This window comes from Ambystoma mexicanum, chromosome 12 (assembly GCF_040938575.1).
Source record: "Ambystoma mexicanum isolate Mex_15411 chromosome 12, UKY_AmexF1_1, whole genome shotgun sequence".
Taxonomy (NCBI): domain Eukaryota; kingdom Metazoa; phylum Chordata; class Amphibia; order Caudata; family Ambystomatidae; genus Ambystoma; species Ambystoma mexicanum.
The window spans coordinates 536,194,223-536,220,601 of NC_090936.1; the positions used below are offsets into that span (position 1 = coordinate 536,194,223).

Genomic DNA, 26,379 nt, shown 5'->3' on the forward strand with positions numbered 1-26,379 from the left:
CGGGATTTGATGAGCAGGAGCTAAAAGCAGAACCTAGATATTCAGCAAAGGGGTGCTCGGTCGAACATCCTGTCATAATTTCCCTTCTTGCATTGAAGTAAACAGTTAATCAGGCGCAGGATTGCCCTGGGACAACCGCACTCACGTGTTTCAATATGATTACGGCACTGGCTTTGAGACGGAGGACTTGGCTTCTGCACTGCCATCCCGCATGTCAGCCTGATGCGAGGTACATCTGCATGCTACCCCTGACAGAGATGGGAGTGCTCCTGGCCCTCCCGGGGACCTGTGCAGTTTGCATGCTCATCCGTAGAGTGACTGGGACATTCCAGGAGGTGGCGCTGTGGCCCCATACACAGGGAACAGGTGATATGGGGGGGGGGGCGAGAGGGGAATACAACAGATGCTCAGAGGTTGGGTGCTGGGGCAACTCCTGGGCTGCTCAGACTTTACAGAAAACCGCCCCTGGTAGGCTCCGGCACCTGAGCGTTCCATGCCTCACTTGCTTTCCCCCTCCATCCCCACTGGGGCCATCTACGGCCTGCTCGGACACCCGATCCTCGGCGGGATTGCATCGTACCGCAGTGGTGCACCGGCTTTGCGTTGTCTGGTGCCACCTGGTGCCCATGTTCTGTGAGCTTGGTGGAGCGTTGCCTCTACTATTTGGCTTGCCTCGACATGGCCTTTCCATCTCAGACCCTCAGAGTCCCTCAGCTTCTCCAACTTTATGTGGACCGACCAAGTGTTGTACTTCGGCCTCCCATCGTTGCACTTGATCTGATCCTCATTCTCCCCTGCCCGCTCCATTCTGCTCCCAAGCTCTCAATGTGGCCGAAAGATGAGATTAAGATGCTGCAACTCTGCAAAAAATAGATACGTACACAGGGACTGTCCCCACCCTTGTGAAAAGTGCTACACACATTGGAGATATGCAGGATACGCAACCCTTACCAGCTAATCTCTCCCTGGCTGATGTGATTGCTGTTTCAGATTCCAGAGCCTCCATGGAGGGGAAGGAGGATGGGTTTAGCTCTGATGTGTCACTACTGCGCCATGATCTACATAAATTGGCTGCTCGAGTGGGAGACGCAGGAAAAACATTCTCTGGCTCTGAGGTTACTCTCTGGACAGTGGAGTGCCGACTCACGGATATGTTGCACCGGATGAAGGTTGTGGGGGGCTGAGTTGAGGAAAGTGAGTGTTGCTACAGAATTAACAATATTCGTATCTGGTGTTTCCTGAGAAACAAGAGGGTCCCAGCTGTGGAGTTTTCTGGAAAAATTGCTTGCTGAGCCTATGCAATCCCAGAGTTTCTCAAAATGTTTTTGCTGTTGAAAGGGCACACTGGACCCTTCCCAGTCAGCCTATTCCAGGTGCCTCACGATGGACGGTAGTTACCAAACCCGTAAACTACTGCGATCAGGATGCGATACCACAGATGGCACGCTCCAAAGGGCTAACATTACTTTTTCCCTACACTATACCAGAGAAGTTCAGAAATCCCGTCAGTCGTTTGAGGCTGTCAATCAGAGGCTGCAGACACGGTCGCTTAAATATGCTCTATTCTTTCCAGCACAGCACAAGATTTATTTTAACGGCACCACTCTACTCTTCTCTGAGCCTTGTGAAGCATCAACGTGGCTGGAATTGCATACAGAACTGATACTGGGCCAAGGGAGCATGGCAGTGCTCTTCAGTCACCACAAGATCTGGCAGTCCGCCCCACCCACCCAAAGCACCCCCCCGCCCCCCAACTTGTCAGCCAGGCCCTGAAAACCCATTGCTACTCTGCCTGAGAATACATGAACATCCTGGACTAGGGATCGACTGTCCCTTAAATCTTTGCAGGACTACTCAAATTTACAAATCAAAGGACATGATGATGTATCTGTGGAGTTTTGGAGTTTTGGACAATAAGGCCATGCTAGTTCCACTGGGCAAAGATGGCCCAGCTGCTCTGTCCCCCACTCAACTTCTGTGATTGTTTTTCCTCTATAGTTTTCAGTTGTTGGTTACATAAGTATTTGTTAAAAACAATGAATAAGTGGTTCTATATTCTGGCAACAAATATTTCTAGTTGTGTCGAAGTATGGGGTGGGGGAAGTTAGGGGACGTTTGTTACGAAAGAGTTTAGATTGGCTTTTTCTGTTACTCAAACTACACCTTTGACTGGTTCCCTTGTGGCATCTGGCCACCAATGTAGTTTATATTTAGTTTATCCACATACCTAAATGGGGGCTGACGTTGCAGACCGGAATTTACATTTTTTTGACCTTGGCGTGTGAACGGCCTGTGTACACCCATCAACGGGTGGGCTTGTCTTGGAGTTTCTCAATAGAAACTAACCGGATGTGGCCCTTCTTCTTGAGACACATCTGACCAGCTTGGAAGTCCATTTCTTCAGAAGACAGCACTACAGGACTTCGGTCCATGCAGGGGACTCCAGGAACATTCTAGTTTTGATGCGATTTTAAACGGTAGGCATTTATGTATCTGTAAAACAGGACTCGTGAGGTAGATTTGTTCTGCTAACAAGGGACATCTGGGGCTTCACTATGGATACCATCGCCGTATATGCTCCTTTGCCTCTCTATTGACCTTTTTAGATCACTTTTCAGACATTAATGCTGGACCATCATGCAGATTTTTGGATTCTCAGGGAGATTTTAATGACATGGACCCATACACATCTTCGGGAAAGTAACCCTAACATACCCACTAAGCTCCATACTTTCGCAACAACAATCAGCCTAACCATTGCATGGCGAGTTTTACACACACATACATGATAAAAACACATGATAAAACTTGGTTTAGACTTGATTACTGCTTTATTCCCCAAAAGTACACTTAGACTTGTTTGAATCCTGTTCCTAGCAAGGGGAATTTCAGACTACTCATAACTTTTTGTGGAAGTTAAAGGAAATAGAACCAAACCTAAGCTACATTGGCCGTTTAAATAATTATATTTGCTTTCCACCAAAACAGATAAATACTTCACATTTAACAGGTCGGTTGATAGCCCAGTAGCATTATGGGAGGGCTACAAGACTGTTCTCAGAGGGGAAATATCCTCAATGTTGGCAAAACGCAAGACCCAGACAGAAAGGATAAGAGGCTGAACTAGATGCGGAGAGACTTGAAGAATTTCTTCGATCCAGATCCCCCTCGGTACATAGATCTCTTAACTGCAAGGGAAGTGCTCTGAAATATCTCTCGGGATAATGCAAGGCAGGTCCAGTGTGACAAACAAAGCAGGATATGTGAAGGATATGAGGCAGGGAAGATGCTTGCCTGGTTGGAGAAGAAGGATGAGAGGACTAGGTACGTCACAAGGCATAAAATAAGTAATGTTGCATAGCAATTTGCTATGCAATTTTGTGGGTTTTCTAATTAAATTGACACTTGTGTAGCCAAGTTAGCTATTTTAAGTTATCCTGTTAAATAAAAGCACTGGTCACGCTGAATAACTCTCTGGCTCTCAATGCTCTCGCCACCCTCTTCTCTGTTCACTGCAAGCAAATGGTCTAATGGAGAGAGAGTGCAATAGTAATCATCTTGACTCTTAAACGCCTGAGTGGGAGTGCTAGGCAAGATTATTTTTCTTTTTCTAACATTAGAACACGAGAAGTAATCTGGATGATACTTTTATTAAGCTAACTATAGTCTGTATGGCAAAGATGTATTCACTTTGTATGTCTAACTTCATAATAAATGGTCATGCAATTCCATTCCTAACAATTTAGGTGTTGCATAATGCAGAACTGCATTATTGCTTCTGTAAAACATTGCATTGTCTCCATGCTTTACAGTAAAGTTTAGGCTAGTGTATCTAAATCTCAGTGTCGACTAGATCTATTTTTGTTGGGGAAGAACCATCACATTGGTGACTGAACACTTTTGAAAATGTACATGATCACAAGGCCAACTGCTTTTAATGGCAAATCTAGTTCTAGCAGTTCTTTGACCAGCCCTGCTGGTTGCACTTATCTGTGCAACTGGTGCTCAATGCATGAGCAGTTTTATACCAGTTACCTTACAGTGCGATGGCAGCAGACCACAACATTCCACATAGTTGGACCAGTTCTTTGCCTGCTACACCTTCTACTTTGCTTAGTCTTACTTTTTTTCCTCTTACAAAATGAATACACAAGGCTAACTAGACGTTTATGCAAAAGAATGATCAATAGTTCCATCCAGACTGTATATCGACACATCTACTGCAATACCACACACTGTAGTTAGCCTGTAGAGCTCCGTTTGCTATATGATTAGGATTGCATTATTAATTAGCACTTCCGGGAAAGAGCTGGCCAAACTGTTCATCAAATCGATTTGTTTGTCCATTCATGTAGCTAACCTTTTACATTTTACAAGCACTCAGCCAAGGCTTGCAAAGTCCACTCGCTCACTTGCATAGTCCAGTAGATTTTATGAAGGGCGAGTAACATTTGCAGGGGATGTTTGAAACTCTGACGTAATAACTTTTTTTTTTTTTTGCAGTAAATGTCAAATAAGGTTTCACTGTGCATAGCTGGCTTCTGGTTGGCAGCAGTGTGCCAAACACAAAGTGGTTTTGTGGTGACACGCACCATTTTAAAGAAAGTGCATTTACAATTTTTGTCCCCGTTGCTATGAGCCGAGTGCATTTCTTTTAGGTCGAGTAGGTAAACTAAATTACTTCACCTGCATGTCTAGTGGAATTTTAAAGAATTTGCAAGGCCTGATTCGTCTCACTGATATCTTAGTTCAGCGGTACAAAAAAATGCTGTATAGATGCTCCTTTGATGTTTTTGGATCCCAATAACCACTTATGACATTAAAAGTATTAGTGCACTATTGCTAATCAAATGGGTGTGTTTGCTAATCAAGAACATTTTTATTAGCAAACTGCTAATCAATTTTTGAAAACTAATTTATGTCTTGACGTCAGGGGAATTATCGGATGGGGAAGGGTAGTGCAATTACGGAAGACTGTGAAATAGCTGCAGCCTTTGCAAAGTACTATGAGACCATTGCTTATTGATCCTTAATTTAATTTGTTTACTATGTCGGTGTTTTTTCATTTTCTCCTTGTTTAAACTTGTAAAACAGTTCTTTTTTTTTTTTAACACAAAATCAGTTGACTTAAAAAAATAAAATAAAGCTCAAGTGGTTTCCTAAGGTGTAATCCTCACTAATTGCTGCATGTCCTGAAGAATAGATGGGGCATTAAAATGTTATGTTCAATCTTTATTCCTTTTTGACACTGTCCAAAAAGGTGACAGCTGTATCAGTTAAGAACTAAGACTTTATTGCGGTAAAGGACAAAAATGTCCTACATATTTAAATGTCAACCTCATTAGAGGCCACCGTTTGTCTTCTCAATGGTTTGTGACCATTGTATGCGCACGGATTATGCACAAGTAATCACATATTCTCTGTATCCTTCCCAACATTTGAATGTTTATAATAGCCCCCATTTGCTTCCAACATTTAAAAAAAAGTACTCGTCCCCCCATTGCATTAGGAGTGTCATGTATCTTGTCAAAGGATCAAGCCTTTAGAAGCACTTTGACAGGCGGTCCATCCTGTTGTTCTAATTGGTCTGCAACTGAACAAAACACAAGCTGCCTACTTGGAAGGTAAACTCACCCTGATTGATGATAATTTACTGCACTCTTTTTACGCCAAACACATTCAACACCTAATAATGTCAAAGTTTGGCTTATTTATAGTAACAATCTGATATTATGTAGCACTTGCTTTACATAGATTTATTTTTTAAATTTTCAATTATTACCCAACTGAATTTCGTGTGCATTTATCAACCCTGGAAGGATGAATGGCTGAGCTGGCTTTTGCCAAGATTGAAAACTGCATCAAACCTAGATCTCGTGAGCTGTCGCATACCCAGCTGAAGTATCTTACTATGTTTTTTATGCCAGTAAACCCACAGAACTGGCCCAAGAAGTTGTGCATGGAATACTAACCTTTCTGACATATTACAGCATTGAACAGATTAATAACTCTTTAAATGGGTTACAAACAAGAGGAAAGAAGAGAAGAGCTTGTACACATTAACAAACTGTTTTGCCTCTTTAAAGACAAAATATTTTACTTGTTAAACTACTATGATCTATAGTCATATGTGCGTGCCTCTGAAGTAATGTACTGTCTCTGCTATTGTTTTGCCAGGTTGCGCCTGCAGCGCTCGCAGCATCATGTGATCGGTTATGTGGAGCACAGCAATGGCAGTGTCGTGGTTTCTGCCTCCACTCAGGAGTGGGCCATCAAGCGTCATCTGTACAGTTTTCGGGATGCAACAGCCTGTGAGAATGTCGGGCGGGTGCTGGCCCAGCGTTGTCTGGAGGCTGGGATCAGTTACATGATATACCAAGCCATTCCATGGGAGTTAAAGTCTGAGTCAGTAAGTCCCTTCAATATAGTAGACATGTGGGGATGTTTGTCTTTTCTACTGCCAGTGAAACCAAACCATAGGTGCAGGGTGAGATTCAATAACAAGCAAACCAGAATGCTACAAAAATCTGCGATTTCCTTTCTGGCATCACACCCCCGTTCTTAAGGTGACCAGATTGCCTGGTTTGCTGGAACCATCCCAGAATTGAGCCCCTTCCTTCTTGAACACCTGTCGAATTCAAATTATTCTGCTCTTGAAGTCTGCCAGGAATCCAGTTCTACCCTACAACCTCACTTTTACACCACTCATTAACCAACACTCCAACTTCACCATCCCTACACTCCAACTGCACCATCCCTCTACCCACAGCACAATTATGCTCATGCAGGCCATAATAATACCACCTGACTTCATCTAGCATGAAACCACTTAAAAGCTATGCAATCTCCTCCATTTTAAGAAACTACATTTCTTAAAATATAGTGTAAGGAAGGCATGGTGTCAACAGTAAGACAGACACAAGTGACCACAGTTCAAGGGTGTTTATTGAACTTCAAAAAAGGGTTTGAAAAACGTCTGTCTAATCCGAAATCTATAAATGGGAGCAAGTTATGATCATCTATTAATAACGCAGTCCTAGTGGTGTGTTGTCAAAATAAAAGGGCCTATACTAATAAACCTATTGCCAATCCTTAGCTCTAAATAGAAATAGTGTGAGAAAGAATTTTACGAAAAAGAAAAGTGTTCACATTGATACATCAGGATGTTCAGGCCGTTGGCCTTCCTTCCCCACGTTTTCAGCATGGGACAAAGTGGTACACTGGAGCTTAGCACAGTCTCCGGCTTTTCTAGCATGAGGATGCAGTTCAATCATTAGCATCAGGGCCTTCCGTGCCGATGTCTCTTTGCCTTTCAAAGTCTCTTCGTTCAGAGGGCCTGATGCGACAAAGCACTGTTTTTTCCTCTTTCAGATTTTCAAAAGTACTCCATTTCTTAGCCGATTCACTATTCACCTCAAATCTTCGCAACGCAATGTTCGTAAATTATTTATGCATCCAATTTCTTGTAGAATATTCTTTCGGGGATGACTCGCAGTACACCCTGAATCCCCCCTCAGTCTGGTTCAGATCTCGGATCCCCTTCAGTCGGGCTCAGGTCTTGGATCCCCCTCGTTTGGGCTCAGATCTTGTTTTAACACAATGTTCAATTAGTCTCCCTCCGCCGGGCTCGTACTAATTCCAATTTCCAATATAACGTTACACAAACTTTCTTTAGCTAAAAGATTTTAGCTGATCTCCCTCCGCCGGGTTCGAACCAACTTCATATGCTTTTTCATCAATTATGAAAGACTTTTGAATGTGCACAGGTTTTGCGTGAGCTGTTGCAGGACCACTTCAATTTCACAATTCTTTATCACTACTCACATTTGCCACCTATTAGCTGGATACTTAACAGACATTCGTAAGAGCACCCATGTGGTGCCGGACCACTCTGTCTATGATATCGTATCTTGGCTTCAAAGTTCAATCACTTATCTGCTGTTTAATTGTGTGTGTGTCACTTGCCACATATGCTGTTCTCTTCAGTTTTCACAATACAGTGTTGCTGCTTGTAAACTTAACTTCAACACAGACCGGTCTGGTATTAGTCTTCCCCATGTCAGGCGGTTCCCCCCGTAGGCGTTTGTGGAGCCGGTGGAAAATGTGGCTCCATTGATCAGCACAACACTTTTGTTCCATAATGAGCATGCAGGTCTAGTGTTTCTCCAACATGGCTGCCGCCGGGCTGCATTTCTCTATGCACCTGGCGGTCGGCACGTTGCAACCCTGCTACTTTGTTGTGCTTTGGGGGAAAGACGCTAGTTTTCTGTGTTTGCTCGCTACAGAGCACTTTCTCACCTTCTTGCTTGGGATTCTCGTGTGTGCTTGTCTCCCTCTACAGAGCCGAACTCTCGCGGCTCCATCTGCCTTCTGGTTCTCTCCACGGCTCCGCTGCCTGTCTGGCTTTTTTCCCCCGTCTCTGGGTTTTTAAGCTTTCCCGTTCCTGCTTGGCTCCTCGCTCCGAGCACTTGCTCTTAGGGTTTTGGTTTTGCCAGAGCTTTCTTCCTGAGCAAGGCTCTCCCCTCAGCGCTCTGCTTTTATGAAGTCTCTTCCCTATTCTCTGTTGCTTGCCTCGATTCCTGCAAAATAATTCTGGTCTTCCTGTTACCTTCCAGAATCACTCTTTATTGTTCTGACTTTGGACTCTCCACTTCCACAGGGCTATTTGTGTCTGCCCGCTCTCCATTTACCTTCCTGGACGCCTACATCTCCGCTGGACATCTACAAGGTTTAGTACAAACACTCTGTTGTAGTCCAAGGAAAACAGCAAGGTTTTTTTTCAGCGTCAATAGGCTTTTTCTGCTTTATTCCGAATTTCTCTGAGAAGTGGCCACTAGCTCTTTAATCTTAGCAGGCAGGCATAGTGGCTTCCCTCCGAGGGAAACCTTACCTCTACCACAAGAAGAAGAAACCACTGGGAAGGAGAAGGCGAAAAGAGAAGCTGACTAGCTCTAGCGAAGCAGGTGAGGACATAGAGTTGTTGTCTGAGGTGAGCGACAAACCCTGCACAGTTGACACCCCAACTCACCGACTGTGCTGACTTCACCGGTGCTGCTTTGTTGTAGGAGCCAAGGACGGCGGAAAACGATTTTCCCTGCCTTAACTGTTGACGTGGGAGATTTCCGGTTACCTCAGACACTCCATGCAGGATTCTTCAGCCTTGATTCCTGGTCTTAGGTTTCCTATTCTCGAAGGGTGATGAAAATAAGTATTTCGTTGAAAAGGTCAACGGCACTTCCCTCCTTGTAATCCTTTGGTTTTGCCATCTTTTGCCTTGCATTAAACTGCTTTTTTGGAACTGCTGGTTGCTCGTGTGCTTTGCTCAGAGTGTGCTCTCAGGCTCCGCCTTTTATCTGTGTGGTGAAGTGTGATGGAAGTCTGGTGTGTGTAATGGCCAATAGTAATTGCCAGACAATTGTATTGGGACATGTCAGGTATACGGCTTGGGTGTTAGTCTGTTTTGTCTCACAGTGAGGTGTCCGTGAGAGTGTTTGTGTTGGGTAAGGGAGGAGGGGTGAGTTCCCTAAGTATCCTACTTGGGATATTGGGGTAAAGGTGTTATAGGGAAGGGGATACCGCGTCTTGCCATCCGGGGTCCCACTTCCACTCCCCGAAGATAACTCGCCCAGGTGATCCTCCCACACTGGTCCACCCCCAGGAACTGGATCCAAAAACGATGGCTGTGTCCTGGCAACCTGGATGATAGATCCCCGGGGACTAGCGGGTGAGACACCTTCAGGTTTCTCACAGTAGACTGTCCAAGTTGAGAAGATGGTTGAGAAAGCTATTGTTAATCCCCTGTCTCCTGGTAAGCTTGTTGGGCATGAGAAGCTGGGAGTTGAGGATTTGAAAGTCAAAAGGAAGAAGGAAGAAAGAAGAAAAAATCACCAGTTCATCAAGCGTGTTCCTACTCTAGTAGGAATGTCAAGAAGAAAGCAAATTGTTTCTAATACTGATAAGATATTAGTTGAAAATGCAGCAGCTGGTTATGAGTTGGTTGAGGTGGTACTTCACAAGGTTGAAGGTAATAACAATTCTCCAGCATGGGGTCTGGCATGGATTCACATGCTCATGAATATTCCCCGTCGTCAGGCCGGGAATCCTCGGTATAGATAAATATCGGTATCAGTTTCGTTTCTGATCTCTTTCTTAGTAGTAACCAATCACTGGTCTCTGGGTCATACTGCCCCCAGCCAATGTCTGCCCTCTCCCTAAGCCCCGCCTCCGGCAGCCATCCTCAGATTTTTACCGCACGTTCAAGTGTTGGGAGTGCTCGTGCTGTAGCTCTCGAGCTTTTGCTGCATTTTCGTGCTTTTTCAGGAGATTTTTCTCATTTTTCGGTTAAATAGAGCCTCAAGCTCCACCGTTTCTACATCCGATCAACAGGGATCCGTTTTGGAGTTTTCTACGCCCCTCAAGGGTGAAGAATTCGTCGAGTTACGCTTTTGGAGGATTCCAGAAGTTCCGAGGCCTACCCCGGACATGGCCCAGGAGAAAGGAAGCTCGACGCCCGGGAAGCTGTTCAGGACCTGCCCTGGATGCCGGCTTCAGAATGTTTTCAAGGAGGATGAGCATTTGTTATGCCTCTGTCTCCATGAGGACAAGACGCACAAGGAGAAGGACTGTGTGTTTTGTGGGAACATGTGTCATGATGCCTGCCCCCAGAAGACTAGACTAGGCCCAGCAGCCCCGGAAGCAGGCATCATGCCACTTGGAGCATGCCCAAAAGCCCCAGTTAGGGGCTGTTTGGGTACAGTCCTGGCGCCTATGGCGCCAGGCTCATAAAGATAGTCAGTCCTGGCGCCATGGGCGCCAGGCTCATTATTGATAACTTACCTGAAGCAGACCATGCTGCATACTCACGAGGCAGACCATGCTGCATGAAGACTCAAGCCAAATGAGGCTTAGGAGGAACTATTTTACTGAAGGGACTATTTTGTTACTTGGGTGGGGCTGTGGAAGAATACTTACCTGGATCTTCTTCCAAGGCTATTTAAACCACGCCCGGACAGCCACACGTGCTTCGCCTTATTCTGCTTGCTGCAGCGTAACGCTCACCACGTTTTCAGCAGCTCCAGTCTTCAGCCACGCCCACTTCAGTCCTGGGACTCCTGAAACAAGAAGACAAAAAGGATAAAGGTTAGAACAGGAGTTTTAACTTTAATCCTTACCTGAATCCTGATCCAATTCGCCACGGAACTGAAAGACAGAAGTCTTTGGAGCATCGCTTCGCATTCCTACGGCGCCGCGCTGAACTCACCTGCTTGGCGGTACTTCAGCATTCCATCACGCTCTCTCCATCTTGCGGCCGCCCTCCGACACCTAAGGAGACAAAGACAGCAAGGTGAGCAAGGGGACTCTCTAAGGCCATACAAGCTACCTCCAAGGACTAACCTGATTTACCACGGGAGGTACTCACCTTATTTCGGGTCGGCGCAGTCAACTCTGCTTCATCGCCGTACCCCGACCCCTAAGGGGAGAAAGCAAGGACAATACCAGTTACCCCCCACAAAAACTTACCTGATTTACCACAGGGGTCTCACCTCATCTCGGGTCGGCACAGTCAACTCTGCTTCATCGCCGTACCCCGGCCCCTAAGGGGAAAAACACAATAGACTTACCTGAATCTTACCGAGTGCCATTTGGAAATCTTCGAGTGGATTAATCGGCAACCTGCAAGGAATCGGACAGAGTGAAGAGCAGACATTTGAACTCTTATGAACAATTGGACTTTAGAGTCAATACTGGAACTCACCAATTCCTCTACGCCAGTGAAGTAACTGGTCATCAACACGCCCCTGCGGTCGACGCAGGATGGAGAGCTCATCCTTCCAAACCATCAGGTGAGACTAAGGAGGGGACATCAAGAGTGATCAGTGGGGAGACAATGGGAGTGGGGAAGGTGGGTTGACACTCAATTCCACGGGTGGTTAATTCCTCTTCTCCTTTGCAGAAGAATATTCTTGCGAGCCAGACAAACTAGGCTGAGCGGACCAGTCCAGTCAGTCATCTCGGCGCTACACGTCACGCTGGTGGAAATAACAGCGGCCCAGTTCCGGTCGATGCCCCCGTGGGAACCAGGTGAGCGTAACAACATGTCGGAGCGGACCATGAAGGATCGCCACCTCCATCTCGCCAACTGGCTGGAAGGGAAGAGCCCGTCAGGCGAGAAGAAGAAAAAAGAAGTCTGAGCGGTCTTCTAAGTCCTGTGAGGGTGCCCCGGCGACGGGGGGCCCAACAAAAGGCTAAGCACCGCGAGTCCGCGGGCACCGGGAGCGCCGAACGGTCGGGCTCCTTGGCTGCCAGGCAGGGCGCATCCTCCCCGAGCGCCATCAACCACGAGCCAACGCTCTGGCTCGGGTAAGAGGAAGTCCGAGAACCCGGCGAAGCTTCTGGAGAGGCCCCGGTCGATCTCGAAGATTCCGGCAGAGGGGGAGCGAGGCTTGGACCCTCCCCCCAAGGTGAAGGCCCCAGGCGTCCAGAAGGTGGCGATGACCTTAATTCACCCTGCTAAGACCTCAATTGAGGATGTTGCTGCGGCCCTGGCTCAGCCAGTGGAGGCTACACCAGTGGAGGCGCCCTCAGGTCCCAGAGTCTCCCTGCCACCGCGGAGGGAGTAGTCTTTCAGGCCCATTGAGAAGACCCCCACAAAGTCATCATTGGAAAAGGTGGGGGAGGGGCTGGTGACCATCGTTGATACGGACACGACCTCTGAAGAAGAGCACATCGAAGTCGTGGAAGAGGCCCAGCCCATCGGGAGGGATCCCGACGAGGGCGACGACGAGAGCGACGGTGTCGCCGACAAGGCTCCTCAAGAGCCCTCGCGCCCGTCGTTTCCGGCGCCGCAGGACACCTTGGCGGCCATTTTGTCTGCGATTCAGTCCTTATGCTCGGAGATAAGGACAAGGTTGCCCCTTCCCCCGACGGAGGTACCTGAGCCAGACCTGACGGGGGAACCGGAGCCAGGACCTTCGGAGCGTCCACCGCATACGAGGAGGACGACGCATCCTACGCCACCTCTCTCACCTCTGCGGCCTGCTCTGCCTTCCTCCCGGTCTACTACCCACGGGGATGATACAGGCACGGACACGGCTACGACAGGTACAGATGACGACGGGGGCGACGACGGGACGTGTCCCCCGTCGCCCCCTGCTCGGGCGTCCCCACCCAACGAGATTGGATCCTTTCATGCCATGATTTCCAGGGCATCCGAGCTTTTTCAGCTCTGCCCAGAAGAAAAGAAGAAAGAAGGGTTCGTTTACCAACGGCGCGAGGCTAAAAGGAAGACGGTCCTCGCCGTACCGCTTCTTGATGACATCTGGGATGAGGGGCTCGCCCTCCTCAAGAACCCTGCCACGGCGCCGGCAAAGAGGGACCTGTACGAGAAGAAGTACCGGGTCCCCGACGCTGCCCCCTTGTGCCTTCGGGCACAACCTAACCCGGATTCGGTCGTCTCATCGGCGGCAAAGAAGAAAGCTGGGGGGGCATCGGCCTCGACATCAACTTCCCCGCCGGACGGCGAGGGCAGGAAGTTGGACACGATGGGACGACGGATCATCTCATCCGCAGCGACGACTATCAAGGCGGCCAACGCCCTGTCTATCGTAGCCCGCTACGACGGAGTTGTGGTTCAAAATCCGCCCCTCTGTTAGACTTCCTTCCGGATGCAAAAAGGGCTGAGGCCCTTGAAATCCTACAGGAGGGGGAGATTGCTTCGGACCACGCCATCACGGTGGCGATGGACATCGCCGACACCGGTTTCCGTCAGTTGGGCAACAGCGTTTGCTTGAGACGACAAGGATGGCTCAAGGCCACGGATTTCCGCCGGGACGTACAAACCAAGGTTCTGGACATGCCCTTCGACGGGAACAACCTGTTTGGAAAGGCGGTTGATGAGTCCCTTCAGGCCATCAAGACAGACACAGAGACTGCCCGGGCACTGGGAGTGCTCCAACAATGACAGCCGTCCTTTCGGAGCTCCGGAGGCAGACAAGGTGCCTCCAAGGGATCCGGCAGTGGCTCCTCCACTTACCGCCAAGCGGCAAGATCTTCATCCCAGGAAGCCCACAGGGGACGCGGCAAGTCAGGTGGTGCCCGTCGTCATCAAGGAGGCAAGGCGGCCTCCAAACAAGATTGAACCGACCGTGGGGTTTGGTGCCCTCGCCGAAGCACCCCGGTGGGAGGCCGGCGGGCGAGGTTTGTCAGCGTGTGGGAGTCCATCTCCACCGACCGTTGGTTGCTGGATGCCCTGGCCCAAGGGCACGCCCTCGAGTTTCAGAAGAAGTGCCCTCGCGTTCCACCCGTGGCCAGGAAGGAAAATCACATCCCTCAACTACTGTTGAAAGTAAGGGCGATGCTCAAGAAGGGTGCCATCGAGCTCGTCCCAAAGAGGCTTCGGGGCTCCGGAGTTTACTCAAGGTACTTCCTCGTAAGAAAGAAGACAGGAGGATGGCGCCCCATCCTGGACCTACGACGACTGAACAAGTACATCAAGGCACAGAAGTTCCGTATGGTCACCCTCCAGCATGTGCTGGGACTGCTGGAGGAGGGCGATTTCCTGTCGTCGTTGGACTTGGAGGATGCGTACTTCCACATCCCCATTCTAAAAAGACACCGAAAGTTCCTCAGGTTCGTGGTCCATGGGCGGAACTACCAGTTCAAGGCCCTCCCGTTCGGATTGAAGTCGGCACCCAGGGTGTTCACCAAGTGCCTCGCACCGGTGGCGGCGCGGCTGCGCCTACAGGGGATCCACGTCTACCCCTACCTGGACGACTGGCTCATCCGGGCAAGGACAAGGGAGCTCGCCGTGGAGCACACTGCGAAGACCGTCCGGCTGCTCATGGACCTGGGATTCTCCAACTTTCCAAAATCCCACCTGGTTCCGTCGCAAGTCGCCCTGTTTCTGGGAGCCAAGCTCGACACAGTGGCGCGGCTGGCCTCGCCTTCGGAGGAAAGGACCAGGACCATTCTGGGCAAGGTGCAGCATCTGCTGGCCACGGACATGGCCAAGGTACGATCCATCAAGTCCCTCCTCGGGATGATGTCCTCCTGCATTTATCTGGTGCGCCTTTGCAGGCTTCGGATGAGACCCTTACAGGAGTTCCTTGATGCCCGCTGGATCCAGTCGATGGGCAGCTTCGAGGGCAGGATCCCTCTCAACGAGATGTTCCGTCAGGCGATCCGGTGGTGGGGTACCCGCTCCCATCTGTCGGCGGGCACAGACTTTCAGACCCCAGCTCACCAGGTGACAGTGACGACGGACGCCTCCCTGGAAGGTTGGGGAGCACACTCCAGAGATCTTCACGCGAGAGGCCTCCGGAGGAGAAGTCTCTCCACATCTACATCTTGGAGCTCTGCGCGGTGTTCTGGGCCCTCATGTCCTTTCTTCCATCCCTCAAGGGCAAGGTGGTGAGGATCTTCACCGACAACACCACCACGATGTTCTACATCCGGAAGCAGGGCGGAACCAGATCCCCGGCCCTATCCAAGGAAGCCCAACATCTGTGGCATTGGGCCGTTGCCCAAGGGATGTTTCTGGTGCCTCTTCATCTGGCATGAATAAAAAACACGATCGCCGACTCACTCAGCAGGGAGCTGCGCTCATGCCACGAGTGGGAACTACGCCAGGATCAAGTGGATCTACTCTTCCGACGATGGGCCGAACCCCAAATCGATCTCTTCGCGACGGCGACGAATTCCAAGTGCCGGAGGTTCGCCAGCAGGTTCCCCCAGCCGAGGAGCATGGGCGATGCTTTCTCGTTCCCCTGGGACGGCCTATTTCTTTATGCGTTCCCTCCGCTGCCGTTGCTGCTCCGGCTCATCAACCAGCTCAAGAGGTCCCGGTGCAGGATGATCCTCGTCGCACCGGCGTGGCCGAGACAGATCTGGTTCCCGGACCTTCGGGACTTGTCAACGTCCCCACCAGTCAAGCTGCCGACGGACGCAGACCTTCTCTCCAGAGAAGGAGGCGCCATTCTTCACCACAACCCGGAGTCGCTGAACTTGCAGGCCTGGCTCCTGCAGCACTAGAGTTTGGAGGGTACGACATCCCAGCCGACTGCAGAGAGGTTCTTGCAAAGGCCAGGGCGTCCTCAACTCTCAAGTGCTACGGACATAAATGGAAGAGGTTCTCTATCTGGTTCCGTGCACAGAAGATTAACCCTCTGCGGATTACGGCCCCTCAAGTACTGCCGTACATACTGTCGCTGGCCAAAGCTGGACTGGCTCACGCCTCATATATCTGGCTGCAATCTCCCGATGTACCAGGACGACGGGACGGGCGTCCTTGTGGTCTCATCGCCTGGTGAAAGAATTCATGATGGGACTGTTCCGATCATTCCCGCCGGTGAAGGCTCCTGCCCCAGCGTGGGAGCTTAATGTGGTGCTGACCAAGCTCATGGGGGCCCCATTCGAGCCTATGCATTCGGCGCCTTTGAAGTTCCTGTCATGGAAGACAGCTTTCCTCGTGGCCATCGCCTCCGCACGACGAGTGGGAGAGATCCAGGCCCTATCTTGCAAGCCCCCATACTTGACTTTTCATGACACGAGGGTGGTGCTGAGGACACACTCATCCTTTATGCCCAAGGTGCCCTCGGACTTCCACCTCAACAAGCCCTTGTGTTGCCAGTTTTCTTCCCGTCGCCGGCCGAGAGGACTCTGCACTCGCTGGATGTAGCTAGAGCGCTGAAGTTCTACATGGACCGCACAAAGAGTTTAAGGAAGACGTCACAGCTGTTTGTGAACTTTGGGACTGTGAATCAAGGGAAGGCTCTCTCGAAGACTTCCATTTCCAGATGGCTCTCTGGCTGCATCATGCACTGTCACCGGTTGGCAAACCGACAGCTGCCCGGCCGTCCAAGAGCCCATTCGACCAGAGCGATCGCTGCTACCACGGCGTTCCTGTATGGTGTGCCCCTGCTGGACATCTGCAGGGCTGCGACGTGGAGGTCGACGCACACCTTCACAAGATTCTACTGCGTCGATCGGGACTCCAGGGAGGAGTCCAGGGTCGGCCAAGCAGTGCTGCACAACCTGTTCGCCTAAGGTGAGCTTGGTGAGGAGGTAAGAGTTGCTTAATGTTGAGTTGTTGTATTGCTTAATGTTGAGCCTGTTGCCACCTCCCGTGGTTGTGCATGTGTGTACTGCTATGTATTCTCTTATTCATGAGCATGTGAATCCATGCCAGACCCCATGCTGGAGAAGGAACAACTTACTTACCTGTAATTGTTCCTTCTCCAGCATGGGTCTGGCATGTAGATGCAAGTAACTTGTTCCTAATGTTACCCCATTGGCATGTGACAGTGTAACCGCTCTGAATATTACCATTGGGGAATTTAAGAGTAATCTTGTCTGAGGCTAATAACACAGCAGATATGGAGATGGTTGAGGAAGAGTTGTCCACTGCAATTGGAACTAGACTTTTTAACAGTAATGAGGCCAAGAATTAAGATATTCGCACCAGCTTGGCTAAAAAGGAGGTGCCAAAGCCGTCTTCCATTGCGATGGATAACTTCATGGAGGGAAAAGTGGAGTTTAGTGGTGGGATGAGTAACACTGGAAACTAACCCCCTCTCAACTGCTTCTTCTTCTTAAAGCGTTATTTACACACTATTATTATCTTTACTTGCAGCTGAAAAATCCAGATGTCCATTACCTGACGAAGGGCGCCTTAGCCCAAAACGCATTGTACCCTATATTAGAAGACATTTTGGGACACACCGACTTGTCCTGATGAAAAAAAATCTTCCTAACAAAGATATCTGTTGGTATTAGGCAATCAATCCTAACTGATATTGTATATTTACCATGCTCATGCAAACTCACCAAGAATGCCTATGAAATTATGATGTATATGTTTTGCAATTTATTTTCATGTTTACTAATGAAATTGGTTGGTAATCTATATATGTTTTAATTGATCATCATATTATTGTGTTTTTCGTATCTACCCACGATTTAAACCTGGCACTTTGCTAAATGTTTTGATTCTGATTGAATGTTATCAGGCAAGAATTACTGTAAAGTTTGCTCAGTTCTTGTTCCTCTCATGGGGTTTGGGACAGACAAAAACCCATCAAAAGTGACCGTGACACTATGACGACTGATAACATGGTAGTGGAGCCTGAGGAAGGCTTTTCTGTCTTGTACGTTGGTAGTTAGGAGGGATGAACATCACCCTCTGATTAATCGTCCGGTGATGATGCTGATATTGCGCTGTATCATCCCCTTAAGAGTAATCTCTTTTGATGATATCTTATTGGTCGATCAGGTAGAAGATGCTGAGAGCCCAGATTCAAATATTGTGTTCAGATCCATTGATACACTAAGCTTTAAGATGCATGAATATGATTTATTTAGAGGAGGCTATGAATATAAGCTAGTATGTATTCCAAAGATTAAAACAAGAGAAACAACACCAAGGGCACTGGATACTGATGGAATTGTAGGAGGAGGGTGTGGCTCGTTGGTGGGTAAATATTCGACACAGGTTTTTCTGCGAAGAATTCTGAAGTTAAATTTGATCTCGGGAATGTTTTGAAGTGGATCCCTAAAGCTTTCCATTCCTATCTTTCTAAACAATCCTGATGGCAGGATCCTACTGTGTTTGTGGAACACCAGAGGACATGGTCATTTCTGGGATTGTATGAATACTGCAACCTTTTCTCTATACTCCTATTGCACTGGACGTTGATGGTAGATGAGTTGCAGTTTGTAGGGCGGTAGTCGATAAACATCTTGGCTACCAAAGGAGAAAAGGTATGGCCTGGTTGGAGGTTTGCATATTTCGGTTGATTACTGGCATATTGACAGATCCCCTAAGTACAGAATCTGTGCCTGGTGGTTTGAATAGAGAGAGTAACTGGAGTGGAGAAGGTAAAATTATTTCTGAACAATGTATATGATCCTCCGAAGACTAGCTGACATAAAGCATTTTACAGACTATAATATCTATGTTGGCATCTGTAGAAACACAAATGGGCACTATCCTGGGGGGAGATATTAATGCAGTTATTCCCTGGGTGGTAGCAGACAGTACATTTGGAAAATATGCTTCTCCTAGTAAATTGAAATATAATAAAAAGGGCACATTCGTGGGATAACTTACTGTTGTTGGCAGGATTTACAATGCTAAACCGAAATTGTGCTGCTGATCAACCGAGCGGGTTTACTCGGGTGACTCAATCGGCCTCAACGATAGATTTATTAATTAGCCTGCCACATGTAGAGAAGATAATTGACATGGCCATTTTAATCAGAGAGAAAAGCGATCACTTGCCGCTGTGTGCACTCTTACCTGGACCAAGGGTAGAGAGTGAAGTCATGGAGGCCGGTGAAATAAGTGTGAATAATGAACTTAAATATTGCACAATGACAAATTAGAAAGGGCTAGAGGGATACTACAAGAAGAGATAAACTCTTACCTAATGAGAATAAATACTTTGCCTCAAAGTGATAGCGGGGAGCATATTATTGACAAATTTCAAGTATTACCAAGGCATAAATTAGTTTTCAAGAATTGATAAGCAGAGTTTGCTAATTAACATTTTGTTGATTAGCAAACAGACCCATTTGATTAGCAATATTGTACTAATATTGTTAATGTCACCAGAGGTTATTTGTACCAAAGACATGAAATGAGCAACAATACAGCAGTTTTGCGTACCCCTGAAATAAGACATTAGTTTGAGGAGTCAGGCCAGGCAAAGTCTTTAAAATTCAGCTAGACCTGCAGTTCGGGTAACTTAGTTTCCCTATTCAACCTAAGAGAAATGCACTCGACCCAGAGCAGTGGAGTCCAACAAGTTTAAAATGCAATTTGGGTACAATGGAGCATGTCACTACAAACCCGCTTTGTTTGTGACACTGCTGCTACCCAGAGGCCGGCCATGCACAGTGAAACTTTTGTTTGACGTGTACTGCACACAAAGTAAATGTTACATAAAAGTTTCAAACATCTCTTGCGAATGCTACTCGCCCTTCATAAAATGTACTCGACTATGCGAGTGGGGAAAAGACTTTGCGAGCCACAGCTGAGTGTCTGTAAAATGTAAAAGATTAGCTGCATGAATGGACACAAATAGATATGATAAAGCATCTGAAAACAGTTTGGCCAGCTGCAGGTAGTAATATATAATGCAATATATATCATAAAGCAAAGCCAGCTCTGGAGGCTAACAGTGTTTGTTATTGCAATAGATCTGTAGATTTACAGATTGGATGGAATTATTGATCACCATTTTGTGTAAGCATCTAGTTCGCTTCGTGTATTAATTATGTAAGCGGAAAGAAAGTCTAAGCAGAGTGGATTGCCTAGCAGGCAGAGAACTGGGCAAACTAGATGGAATATTGTAGTTTGTGGTCATCCCAATTTCAGGTACCTGGTATAAATCAACTGGGTAAGAATATAGAATGTCAAGGAGTATGGGTTCGCTCATGGGCTGAGCACCAGTTGCAAGATGTATGCAACTTGCAAGTTACAGAACTAGGTTTGCCATCAAAAGCATTTGATCATGTGATCAAATACTTTTTCAAAAGTGCTGCCCTGTCAATATGATGAATTTTCCTCAACAAAATGAAATATAGTTGACACAATGAAATTTAGATACACTAACCTAAACTTTACTGTAAAGCATTGAAATGATGCAGTGTTTTACAGTATCAATACTCTAATTATACATTATGTAACAACCTACATTTTAGGAATGGAATTGCATGACTGTCTTTAAAAAAATATATATATAAAGTTGGCACATACTGGTCTTTGCCAGTCAAGATATAGAAAGCTTAATAAAAGTAGCATCCCGTTTATTTCTGGTTTGCAATTATTTGAAAAAGAAAAAGAAATTCTTGCCTAGCACTCCCACATATGCCTTTGGCACTTAAGAGTGGAGGAGAGGACTACTGCTGCACTTTCTCTCCATTAGGGCTTAAAGTGCACAGAGGGCAAGAGAGGAATGCAGGGCGAGCTGTGCTTTCATTGTATTTGTATTTATTATTTTAATATAGCACCTTAATCCAAGGGGCTTTGCAGTTAACAACAAAACACATCAAACATAGAACAGTAGAAGCAGTAACAGTAAACATGAATCAAGCCATAAAATCGGTATGTACAACAATTTGCATATGAGGGACAGGAGAGTAGGGGGGTGGGGAAGGAAGGAGAAGGAAAGAGTAATGAGTGACGTGAGCTATAGAGAGAGAGGAGAGTTTAGGAGAGAATGGAAAAAGTAAAGAGAAAGAAAACAGGGTGAAGGGAACACAGAGGGTGAAAGGAGAGGGGGGGAGTGTCGAGTAGGGGATTAAGAAGTGATTTCAGTGAGGAGCGGAAGGAGGAATAGGTGGAGGAGGAGCGGATAGAGGTAGGGAGTTCCAGTATAAGGGGGCAAGGAGCTGAAAGCGGAAACGAGAGGAGGCACAATGTAGTGGGGGAACAGAAAGTAAGAAGAGATCAGCAGATCGAAGGGAGTGAGAGGGTGTATAGAGTGAGAGGAGAGGAGAGGTAAGGAGGGGCAAGGTCATGAAGGGATTTAAAGACAAGACCAAGGAAATGAAATTTAAGTTGGGAGTGGAAAGGGAGCCATCCTAGGTAAGAGAGCGAGTTGGAGATGGAGTCATGGGGAGAGAGTAGACAGAGGGTGCGGATGGCAGAGTGGTAGAGGGATTTGAAGGGAGCAAGATGGGAAGCAGGGAGACTGAAGGAGAGAGGAACAATAGAAAAGGCGAGAAGATGAGGGAGGAGATAAAAAGTTTGGTAGCATGGAAGGTGAGAGAGGGACGGACTTTACGGATGTTAGAGATGATGGCGTCATGCCCGAGAAGTGAGGGAGATATGATGAGAAAGGGAAGAGTCAAAGTAAATGCCTAGATTACGAGCATGGTTGGAAATGGGAAGATTAGAAGGGGGAAAATGTATAGGAGGGCGGGATGGAGAGGGTAGGGTGTTAGAAGGGAAGAACAAGACTTCAGTCTTGTCAGTGTTGAGAGAGATAGTGAGATGACATCCAGTCTTTAATGGCAGTAAAACAGGAAGAGAGGTTGAGATGTAAATCTGAGGTGAAGGAAGAAAAGGAGAGTAATAGCTGGGTGTCATCAGCGTAGAAATGGTGAGAAAACCCAAAGGAGAGGATGATGGGGGCAAGGAGTGAGGTGTAAAGAGAGAATAAGAAGGGTCCGAGAACAGTGTCTTGGGGGACGCTGTATTCGAGAGGGAAGGTAGTAGAGGTTTTTCCTCCCCAAGAGACGGCGAAAGAGCGGTGGGAGAAGTAAGAGGAGAGCCAGTAAAGGACAGAGTCTTTGAATCCAAGGGAGGAAAGAGTGTTGAGAAGCAAGGGGTGATCGACAGTGTCGAAAGCAGCAGAAAGGTCAAGGAGTATGAGGATTGAGGAATGTTTAGAATAGCGAGTGGTAAAGAGTTAAGGACATAGGTAAGAGCGGACTCAGTGGAGTGTTTGGGGCGGAAGCCAGATTGAGAGGGGGTGAAGGGGAGAGTGGGAAGTGACAAGTTGACAGCTGAGAATAGGCTAAGCGTTCAAGTAGTTTGGAGAGAAAAGGTAGAAGTGAAATTGGGCGAAAGGTAGAGGTGAGAAGAGGTTTAGCAGAAGGTTTTTTTTTTAATCTAGGGATGATAGTGGCGTGCTTGAAGGCAGAAGGGAAGGTGGCCGTGGAGAGGCAAGTGTTGAAGGAGGTTAGGTAGGTAATAAGAGGGGGTTAAATTTTGGGAATAAGAAGGGTTGGGATGGGGTCAGAAGGGGCGGCAGTAGGATGGGATTTAGTTAAGAAGAGAGAAACATCAGAGGGAGTGATAGGAGAAAATGTAGACGTGAGCTGAGGGGGAGTGTGAGGAGGGCGTGGGAGGGGAATAAGGAGAACTGACAATTTTTTGGCGAAGAGAGAATTTTTTCAGAGAAGAAGTTTGCAAAGTCAGAAGGAGAATGAGAAGTAGAGGAGGGGTCAGGAGCAGGAGGGGAGAGGAGATGAGAGGGGGTTTGAAAAATATGATGAGGATGAGAGGCTTGGGAGTGAAGGTGGTTAGAAAAGTATGCGCGTTTGGCGGATATTGCCCTCTTCATTGAAGAGGGCAACTTAAATAGCTATCTTTGCTACACAAGTGTCAATTTGATTAGCAAACTGACAGAATTGCACAGCAAATTGCTGTGTGACACGGCTTATTGTATGCCTTGATTACTGCTTAAAATACAAGAGAAGGTGTTTGAGATTAGTAGAAAGGGTTGAATTACTGTGCAACCTAAGATCACACCAAGGGGTGAAAGACCAGATTTCGACATACAGTTGCAGAGAGAAAAGAAATTGAGAAAGAATGTATGAGAAATTGTAGTGAATCATAATCCGGGGACCATAGTGAGTTCAATGTCATTAAGTAAAGAGTTGTCAGCTAGATCTCTTTTCAAGAGATGGTTGCGAGCCCACTATAGAAATTAAAAAAAAACGCATGAGACTTATAACGCTTTGTTGAACGAAGATCCTTTACTATGGGCCAGGGAACTTTCTAGTATTATGGCAATTAGTGACATAGGTACAGTTCTGAAGGCTTGGCAGGACAGTACCATATTGCTGATATTCAAATGAGCTTGAGGATTGGCGTGACCATGCAAATATTTTGCCTTTTAATCAAACTGGTTTTCGCAAAGGTGTGGGAACCACTGGCAGTTTATTAACCCTAGTTAGTATTGTTGACTATACATGCTTTAGGTGGGCTCTTCTCTATGTAGCCTATCTAGATTTCTCGTCTGCATTTGATGCAGTCAGTCGTAGCGAATTGTGGAAAAAAAGACACACGTTGAAAGTACCTGGTGGCCTCCTGTGTATGATTGTGGCACTCTCCACTGATACTAGGGTGCAGCGGCGTATGGATCAGGCAGGAAAGGTTTCCAAATTGATAAAAACCTCCAGAGGTGTAAAGCAGGGTTGCATTCTTGCTCCCTGCTTATTCAAACGTTACTTGGCTGAACTACATGACTCCCTAGAAGAAGCTGGAACTTGTCCCGTAAATTTTGAAAAATTGTCATTGTCTTGGTTAGGCTATGCTGACGGTCTGATGATCTTGGACTATACGCCACAAGGTCTCCAACAAAAGCTAATGATTTGAGAATCAACAATGCCAAAACCAAGATAATGATTTTCAAGCAAGGGAATAAACGAGTGAAAAGTTATAATTGGCAGCTTCAGAATCAGGAAATTTAAATAGTGAGGGAGTACAAATATTTAGGTGTTATTGTGGAGGACAAGTTGACATGGGTTAATCAGTGGGAAGTAGTGAATGTAAAGGTTAATAAGACTTTGGGAGCAATTACTGCTTTTCTGGGTACTCATGGTGGGCACAGTCTCCTGTCACTAACTACGTTATATAAAACGAAAATTAGATCAATAATGACTTATGGGGCTGGAATATGGGGTGGCAAGTTTATCATACGCCTGAAAAAACTGGAAGGCAGTTGTCTAAGGAAATGATTTAGGACACGCCATGCTACCGATCGGATATATAACTCTGGAAACTAATGAGTAGCTATAAAGCGGTTCTCTCACAAAGTATTATTATTGTATAAGAAGTTAGTTACCGCTGGCGATGAAACACAGATTCAGGGTTAAATGTCGGACTACAAGTTATTGGATGTCCCGCTGAGATGCTATCTTTTATATTGTAATGAGGTTCAAGCTAATAAATTGGATGTGGGCATCTTACAACTTTCGATGGGCAAATTCAAGGTGGCATTACGAGGGTTACTGCAAGCCCAACACAGCAACAAATTGTGTCGCTGGCAATCAAATCTAACAGTGGTGCATTTTTTAGCTATATAAAGAGTGGCTGCCTTCCAGCGGCTTATCCATACGTTAATACTGTTAGAAAATATCTGGGCATTAAATGTAACTGTATGACCTCATTGGAGGTATTAGGTGGGCACCTTGGTATACCTCGGGGAAGTAGATTTTGTGGGCTATGTAGTGATCAGTTGTTATAATCCACGCCGCACTTCAGAACACACTGTTTTTGTTTGAACCACCTAAGGCAATTTTTTTTAAAGAAAATATAGTGATGAAGGTTCAAATTTAGACCAGCAAATGCTTTGGGTGGAGTTTTTAAAGAGTAATTTAACCTAATTCATTATGTTGTAAAGTTTTGCGATGTGGTGTTTGATATTTTGAAGGATGAGTATGATATGACGTGATTTTGATATTCCGAATGACTTATATTATGTTTAATTTTGCTTAAGATGTAGTGTTGATTTGTTGAAAATGTGTATACAGCCTTTTATAGGGCTGTATGTATACAATAAAAAAATGTAATGTAGTTGTTTATTTGCACACCTCCCTGCCTTGCACCAACAGTAATCTTGCTCTCCTCCCGTTACCTGACTTATCTCGCGTCCAACGCCCTCTGCCTAGACACAGGCCAAGATGCAAGGGTTCTATAGTACACCAAATAAAATAACATGTGACAATGGGTACTGCACACGTGGCTCACCCAGGACACAACCCACAGTCCACTATGTACAATTGTGTGTATTTTTTAAAGTTAATAGTTTTTCTAAATCTTAAAATTAAAAAAGTGCACTTAACATTTTTAGACCTCTAAAACATTTGTTGCCCTTTCCCAATATACTTGGATTTCTTATTTTACATAAGTGTTAATAGAGTATATTTTCACTGATGACACTGAGTATTCTTACAATTCGACCCAAATTATATTTATATAATAAAAACACAAGGGGCGAAGGGAGAAAAGAAGTTGCTACTGTTCCAGTATTGGGACCTTCTATTATCTTCAGCATTGCTTGCATGCAGTATGTTCAGTGTTTATGGCTGCCTACACTGCTCTTTCGTCAATAAATGCAACACTCCAGCCTAGAATTGGGACACTACACATGGCTTATCCCAAATATATTTGTTCATGCAGCACTGTGTCTAAATGCAAGTTAAGCAGCACAATGTCCGGTGGTTTTAAATTTGCTTATGCACTTTCTCTATTTCAGAATCTTGGTCATTGCACACAAGTCCTCCCTTACATCACTTCTTTTTTGTCAAAATCTTTTTATTGAAACATCGATAAAACATTGAATTCATCAGAAGAATCGGAGCCAGTGGCGATATTACTTAATCATATGATCTCAAATCGACAGTCAGTTCCGCACCTTTGTAACTCATCCATTGTGTCGGCTTCAGCTTTATGCACATAAAGGCTAAAATTCATCGTTTGTCACTGCTATTACAATGTTTCTCTTAAACAATGCATCAACATTTCATTTTAACATCTTTATAATTCCTCTAGTAAATATATTTCATGAACAACCTCTGGGAGTAGAGTAGTTTAGCTTATTATCCTGTAGCTCTCTGAACTAAAGAAAAGTGGGAGAGAAGAAGAGA

The 26,379-nt window shown here is 46.5% G+C and overlaps 1 protein-coding gene across 2 annotated transcripts in view; it reads left to right on the top strand.

Annotated features, from left to right (window-relative positions):
* The window catches only part of MRPL18 (mitochondrial ribosomal protein L18), a 198,479-nt gene that overhangs the window by 147,177 nt on the left and 24,923 nt on the right, over positions 1-26,379 (top strand). For both annotated transcript variants that reach the window (XM_069628836.1, XM_069628837.1), the window contains one exon: positions 6,178-6,409. In XM_069628836.1, coding sequence (XP_069484937.1) covers positions 6,178-6,409 — 232 coding nt within the window. The remainder of the gene's footprint in view (positions 1-6,177; positions 6,410-26,379) is intronic.